The 7,894-nt window shown below is 39.4% G+C and overlaps 2 protein-coding genes across 2 annotated transcripts in view; both read right to left on the reverse strand.

The window, feature by feature from the left end:
- Nucleotides 1-4,183: 4,183 nt before the first annotated feature.
- SARC_02025 (hypothetical protein) lies at nucleotides 4,184-5,395 on the reverse strand (the record flags this gene model as incomplete). The annotated part of the gene is made up of 2 exons (XM_014304227.1): nucleotides 4,184-4,433; nucleotides 5,017-5,395. 2 exons carry the CDS (start codon nucleotides 5,393-5,395, stop codon nucleotides 4,213-4,215), a joined length of 600 nt encoding a protein of 199 aa, XP_014159702.1. The 3' UTR covers nucleotides 4,184-4,212.
- Nucleotides 5,396-7,290: 1,895 nt separating this feature from the next.
- SARC_02026 (hypothetical protein) overlaps nucleotides 7,291-7,894 on the reverse strand; it is a gene marked incomplete at both ends in the record, with an annotated part of 2,876 nt that continues 2,272 nt past the window's right edge. The window contains one exon of the mRNA XM_014304228.1: nucleotides 7,291-7,483. Within this exon, the coding sequence (XP_014159703.1) occupies nucleotides 7,291-7,483 (193 nt within the window). The remainder of the gene's footprint in view (nucleotides 7,484-7,894) is intronic.

A 7,894-nucleotide genomic window follows, 5' to 3' on the forward strand; every position in this document is an offset into this window, starting at 1 on the left:
TTCGTTATTATTATCTGATATCTGGAGTATAACAGGTCCAAGCCTTTAGATTTCGCGGTCAGAGACGTGGTTTTGGACTCGTATTTCGACCCCTTGTGGAATCAATCTGGTTAGTTAGTTCCCGCCACGTTGTGATGGTCGTTGCAATTAAAAAGATTGTGTCTCGTTATTTTAGATTTCATAGTTGTCTCTCACTGTACTTTTTTTTAATTTAAAAGCCTATCACTGAACTTTGAAGTCTGTGTTATGTAGTGACAAATAGTAGATCGGAATGAAATCTAACGTGATGATATAAAATCCGGGACTTTGTGGAGGTCAGTGCAAATAATAAGATTGTCTCGTTATTTTAGATTTTATAATCGTCTTTCAATGTCCATTTTTAGTTTAATAGCTGAATCACTGAACTTCGAAGTCCGTGTTATGAAGTGACAAACAATATGTCGTAATGGAATGAAAACCGCCACGTAATGTTGGTCGCTGCACTTGAAAAGATTCGATCTCGTTCTTGAAGATTTTATAGTCACCTTTCAATGAAGATAAATTTATTAAAGCTGAACCACTGTTTGAACTTTGAATTTCGTGTTATGTAGTGACGAACAGTAGATCGCAATGAAATAGAATCCGCCACGCTGTGGTGGTTGGTGCACTCAACAAAGGTTCTGTCCCGTGATATATGCCCCTCTTCATTCTGGGCGAGTCTGATACGGCCTACATACAAATTCATGAGCCCGATTTACTATGCTATACCTACAACAACCAGACACATTCGGCACAGTCCAACTCGAAAGAGCGAAGATTACCCAACATACTTACCCGCCATACTATAGTATAGCCGTCGCGGTACTGTGATGCTCTTTCGAAAACTTTCAGGGCAAAACATGAGTCATTGTTCAGAAGGCAAGGTACTCAATTCAATGTATATATTGTTCTTTACTGCAGAATCTATGTGTTCAAGATTCTGTATCTTTTAAACGTCATCTCACACTTATAATCCGACGTGATAGCCGACGAATTCTGCATAATATCATCGTGTGATTGCGACTACTATAAAAGAGTCTTTGCGGTCTGCTTGTAATATAATCTCTACTCCCGATTTCATCAATCTAGCCTCACTATATTACCCCGTAGGGAGATCCCACAGGAGTGTGATGCCCATCCCTTCATCAGGGCATAGCTAATCCGTTGAAGGATTGTGCTATTGTGGCAGCCGTACAACTACCTGTTTTGTTCATGCTCACTATCACCACTTCATACACTATATCTGTGGCCTCTAGCAATCTGTTCTAGTACCATACACAGCACACGGGTACAATGTTTTAGACGTACAGATGTCTTCTGATTTTCCCAAAGGATGGTAGCTCATGCTTTTCTTAATACACGCTATGGGGCCAACAACAGCTCCGCATGTAATGACATGGTAGCTTACAGGTATCGTACATGGACATACACATCACCGACCGACCCGCTGCAAAGCAACACGCATAGAATTACCAATACATAATTGTGGCAGTTTAATATGTGCATGTATGTGTGTATTCTGAGAAACTTGTGTTTACGAATGGTTGAGAATGAAATTATATTGGTCAAAGTAGTGTAATAGCTTGCAAGATTATGAAGACTGATCATCTCATAACACTAACTTATATACCCATGCTTGATAATTTAGTCTACCATCAGTCTCTTCTGGATACTGATACAGAATATCTATGTATCCGCTAGTTTGCAATCTCCTCTGTAGACCGTCCCTGGCCAAATACTATTTGACACTACTTTGCAACTAACGCCACTATTTGACACTACTTTGCAACTAACGCCACTATTTGACACTACTTTGTAATTAACGCCAATATTTGACATTACTTTACAACCATTCATCACTCAGTTCAATTGGTACATATGTCATCACTCAGTTCAATTGGTACATATGTACCAATAACGGGCACGCATAAAGCCCATATTACACGACACACAACATTGACATTCCGACACATAACTAACCCTCATACATCTGAGCATTCATTGCTCACACACAGTCCTAAATGTCTCATCGTTACCCGTGGACCACACACAAGTTACAATATATAAGATATATACATACGTACATACATCTATACACGTACATACATCTATACATACACACACACACATATATATATAACACATTTACTACTATATATATATATATATATAGAGTGATATATATTTCCATTTAGATAGATAGATATATATATATATATGAACATATATACATGTGCCTAGAAGAAGAAGCCAAACTAAGTGTGAATGCCTCCAACCACACTTAGTACTCGAGTCCTCGTGGGTCAAACAAGTAGAACTACATCAAACTACACCAAGAAAGCATGTGCCTCTACACTACATTCGCTGTCGTGTCTTCCCCTCATCTTCGTTCTCCAATATACGATCCCAAAAGGTGACTGTTAAAGCCCCAACTACTTTTGGATTGCTTACAGATCAACGAGGTGAACCACATGAGGACGTCGGAGAAAACATGCACCCGCCCACACAATGTATCCTACCATTAAGTATGTGTCTTTTATTACTTTCACATAGTCTTTGATTTCTGGGTTGCTCGATACATGTAACCTTGCATGTTCCAAAACACCCCAGTCGGAATAAGACTAAAAAACAGACTGAAAAACCAAGAGAGAAAGACGTATCGCTTCATCTCAAACTTGACTACCCATGTGAGCCTGGAGGTGTGCTCATCAACCGCCTCCACAGTCCAGTATTCCGCGAAGGATTTAAACCAATCAAATGACGCTCTCTTAAAATAGAACGATACTGACTCGTTGTGCTGCATGCCGATAAACTGTTCCTCGCCTTTCACTGGGCCTAGTTGCACCGTACGTCTGGCTTGAGGTCCTACAGTCCAAAGTGCAATGTATTAGTACAACTGCTTTGGGGGTGTACAGTGTTCAGTTATCCAGTAAAACTGATTCAGTGATATGATGGGGTTTGGGGGTACACTTCGCACAACAAACGAACACAGTATAACAAAGTCATCACATGCGCATGTACAGCGACAAACGAAAGCTCCCACATGTACGAGTGCACAGCAGGTTAACAACGTGCATGTGCACATACAGGAGACTGGTCAAGGAACGGACACCTCAATGCTTTACGATAGCAAACTTCTTGCATTCAATCATATGCTGGATCAGAGCATACATACCGGACGTACTGCTCGTGAACGATTATATGGTTGCCAAGTGTTAAAAAAACATACACTTGAGCGCCAGTATTGATGTTACGGCTGCGGACATGCTCAACTTTAATAATCAATTACTACTCATCAAGAAACACGCATACGCACACGCATATATATATATATATATATATATACACACATATATATTAAAATACGCAAGGGTGAATATATTAGAGCGTAGATACTTCTCTAGCATATAAACAAGTGTGACAACCTATAGAGACAATTGTAGGTTGACAATTAGAAGCAATACATACGCTCAAAAACCTAAATATATTTTCAGGAAACAGACATATGCAAATACATATGATAGTTATTGCATATATATATATATATATCCTATAAATATATATATATATATATACTACTAATATATATATATATATACATATATATATATATATATATATATATATATATAGACACGCACACGCACCCACCTATATACACATATGTATATACAACAGACAAATAGATATCTATATATATATATATACATATATACATATGTGGATATATTTGAATACATATTAATTTACACACACATACACACGTACAGATATATATATATATATACGTTGTCTTTTCAATTTTTTGCCCGAATTGACAAGTGCATACTATTATTAGGGACGAGAAAAGCGCCCATGCAAAATGCAAATACGAACATGTACGTCGAGTCAAACAAATGGATAAGTATTACAAGGGAAGAATCGTCGGAATATAGATTTACGGTCTAAGACATGATATTATAGTGCACACATGTACGATCACTTGTAAAGATACCTGGAAGCCAAATACAGAACTTTCATTCGTGGAATGAGAGGATACAGAAGAATTAGGTATGTCTGATCCGCACTGAAAATGTTAATGTCATAAATACCTATACGCGTATATGTACACATAACCATAACCATATATCATACATACAAATACACAAATACTACGGATATGCAAGCAAGCAATGAACTCAGGCACTGTCAGGCTTATGCGTCAATCATATAAGTATCAACGGACGATAGGGGTTGGGCCAATACTGAACACCCCTTGCAATCACCGCTGTGTGCATGTGATCTCTTATCATAGCAATAGACTGTACCACAGATGGGACTCAAGGGATCACTCATGGGGTAAAGTAAGCCGCATTCAATGAGGCACGTTGGTGATGAGGCTACAGTGTAATCTTGGTAACTCCAGAGACATGCCTCTAGGTCCATAAGGTGAGGTACAGCGTAACCTTGTCAACACCAGAGACATGCCTTTAGGTCCATAAGGCGCGGTGAATGTATTGCGAGAATAGTTTTGGTATCACCACAGACTCCGTCTTTTTTTATTGGTCAAACAAGGAATTTTTACAGAGATTCGAACTTGACATCGACATCAAAACGGACAACATTGAAAAAATACATGTATGTATACACAAACATATACATATATATATATATACATCTATACATCTATATATACATATACATACACACACACACACATATATATATATATATACAGATATATATGTATATATTTATTTATATGTATATATATATAATATATATAAATATATATATATATATATACCATATACATGTGTACACACACACACACACATATATATATATATATATATATATATATATATATATATATATATATATATATATATATATATATATATATATATATATATATATATATATATATATATATATATACCGGACATAGCTAAAGTTCGACAACGTGCGTTGAATATGTATATATACAAAAGACAACACATATCAAAACATGCATACCTATAGGGGTGAGCCAAACAACATCTAGATTCAGTCCAGCCTTAGCAAACTCGGGAGTGGGCATATGCTCAAATAGCTTTTCTCTGGAGCAGTTGAACAGCGCAGAGTTAGGGCCCACGGTGCATACATTTCTGCTTGTCTCATCGATCGGATGCCACGTGTACGGTAAAGCTTCATCCGGGTCGGCAGGAACACTGGTATATGCGTTTATAACATCAGCGATGTAAGTGGGGATGTACTTGGATACGGTTTTGTAAGTTGGAATACTCGCCTGAATGCGATAGTTCAGGGCTGCCATGTCCGGTGCGTATTGTGTGAGTCGCACAGGCAGATATTGATTCATGGTCTTGGTGATACTTTGGGTCAAGTTTTCAGGCATATACTGCGACATGGCGCTATGTATGTATTTCGTCATAAACTTAGGGTATGCACAAAACTGAAGCTTGTAGGATATACTATACTGTGTGCGACTATCCAAGCACGTGAGTGTTCCAGTGGTGAAGTAGTGGATGCACTAATATTAAAGCAAATACGATACAAGTATGACACTAAATTACACTACTCACTAGTAGTAGCCGTTAATTGTTCTTAGTCGTACAATCTAAGCAGTATTTACACTAGTGTATGCAATTTTTGATCATTTTTCAAACAAGCACTGTCATCATGTGATCATAGCCTTCTAATGGTATCACCATGTGATGTGATACGAGTTTGCGCGTGAGGCATCTCTACTCACTCTCCCTCTGTGTAGAGAGAGTAGTAACTCTACTGAGTATTGTAGAGAGAGAAACCCCTTTGACTTTCCCATAGTTCATTTTTTAAAAATAAACATATTTCTTGGAATATGTTGTGTATTCAAATATCGAATGCCATCCAATTGTAACTCATGTTTTGAAATCTGATATTTAAAATTGACCAATAAAATTCACGAGTAGCTTTCACTCAATAGATTTCAGGTTTTCACTTTTTTCTTGTGGCCTTTCACTTTTCAGTCTTTCACCTGTGGCTAATAGTCAGTCGTCAGTCGAAGAACTTCGCTATGACTTGTTTTAAAAAAAAAGCAACAAAAAAAAAACTACTTTGGCAGTTTGAGACTTCGAGTTCTCACTTATCAGAGTCACTCACTCTGCATATTTTAAAATATACAGACAAGACTCGAGCTATTTATAATTTTATAATAATTTTTCTTCTTTGTTTTTTAAGAACTGGACATTTTTTTACTTTGCATCGTAAAACGTTATGAGGATAGGCTATGGGACTAAGCTCAATCCGTTAATGGTATACAGCCTTTAATTCTCAGTCGCGAATACTATTTACGTTTCTGTACAACCTTTATGTGCGAGGCCGTGATTACATGGGCCCTCCTGGATTCGCCAATCGACACTGCAGCCCATGTCAAGGGTTGCCCAGCGATTCTTTCCCTTCTTGCACACAGCTTGTTAGTAAGTGGCATATGGAGGCTCCTACGTCTGCTCGTGACAGACACTGTCATAGTCGCACAAAGCTTGTTAGTGAGTGGCATACATTCTGACTAATGAAAGGGCTGCTGCATGTTTTCGGAGAGGAGTTGGTAACAGGAACGGGCCGATCCAATGCACAGTTGTTCGCTCAGCTGCTAATCTGACTGATGAGCATGTATCAGTGTGTGACATCCATCCATCAATCCAGCACCAACCAAGGCGCGGGTCGTGTTGCTTCAGTGAGCCCTACTACTATTGCCCTTCCATCGCGCACACTTACGTATCAACTGATCCTACCAAAACATTCGATTGCCATGACAACAGGCCCGCACCTGGGACGGCCCTGTCCCGAAAACACGCCGTTTCGGGGCAGTAAACAGTTGCACAACAGGCCATGTGCCTAGCAACGGGGTTGAATAGGGTAGGTAAATAACTCATCACATGGGCGCTCGTCTGCCTCAGCCAATTCATCAATCCCCACGACCACATGTGCACAACTGGCCATGTGTGTAGTAACGGGGTTTTTAGGGTTTTGGTAACATCGTGCAGGGTTTAGCCACCCCACTTAGCACCACCGACTGCCATGATCTACACATACGCCTCAGGGTGGCATGTACACCACCCGCAGGTGCATATGCATGGGCAGGGTAGGTGAGGGTATGTGGTAGGTATGACTTAAAGTAAGCCCAAGGTAACCGATACATTTCACAGTTATATGCCTACCAATTGACATGGCATTGCAGTTGTGAGAAAGGTGGTGTCATGTGTTGTTTTGTGTTGTGTGTTATGTGTGTCATGTGTTGTTGTGTGTGTCTTAGGGTGGCATGTATACCATACGCTGGTGCTGATCCACGAGTAGGTGGTGTACTGTGGTGTTGTTTGCCTTGAGTGTCTCTACCAATAGTAAGGTGCCGTCGTGGCTATGCACATGTGATCGCTCGACAAACGGCACACGGCCATAGACCGCACAGCAGTCAAACGGACGAGAGGCCACCCACACCTCTTTCCTGCGGAAGTGACGGGCACGGGGAGTGTTGGGTTTAGGGTTTAGGGTTTTTAGGGTCTGTGTGAGAGGAGGTAGGCGAGTTGAGCTGAGTATTGGGGGTGAGGGGAGGAGGATATTTATGTTCCGAATGGTAGAATAAGTGTGGGTAGGGTATTGCAACCTAACATGAATAGTTGTATCTGCAGGTGTGGTATTGTATGTAATTGTCATATAAGTTTACTTATATTTGTGGGTGTCTTATGTATATGTAAATGTCATATGAATAGACAGATAAACTTGTATTTGTAGGGTTATATGACACTGTATGTCATATACTGTGGTTATATGACACTGTATGGCATATACTGTGACCATATGACACTGTGTGTCATATACTGTGACCATATGACACTGTATGTCATATACTGTGGTT

Source organism: Sphaeroforma arctica (genome assembly GCF_001186125.1).
Source record: "Sphaeroforma arctica JP610 unplaced genomic scaffold supercont1.87, whole genome shotgun sequence".
NCBI lineage: Eukaryota > Ichthyosporea > Ichthyophonida > Sphaeroforma > Sphaeroforma arctica.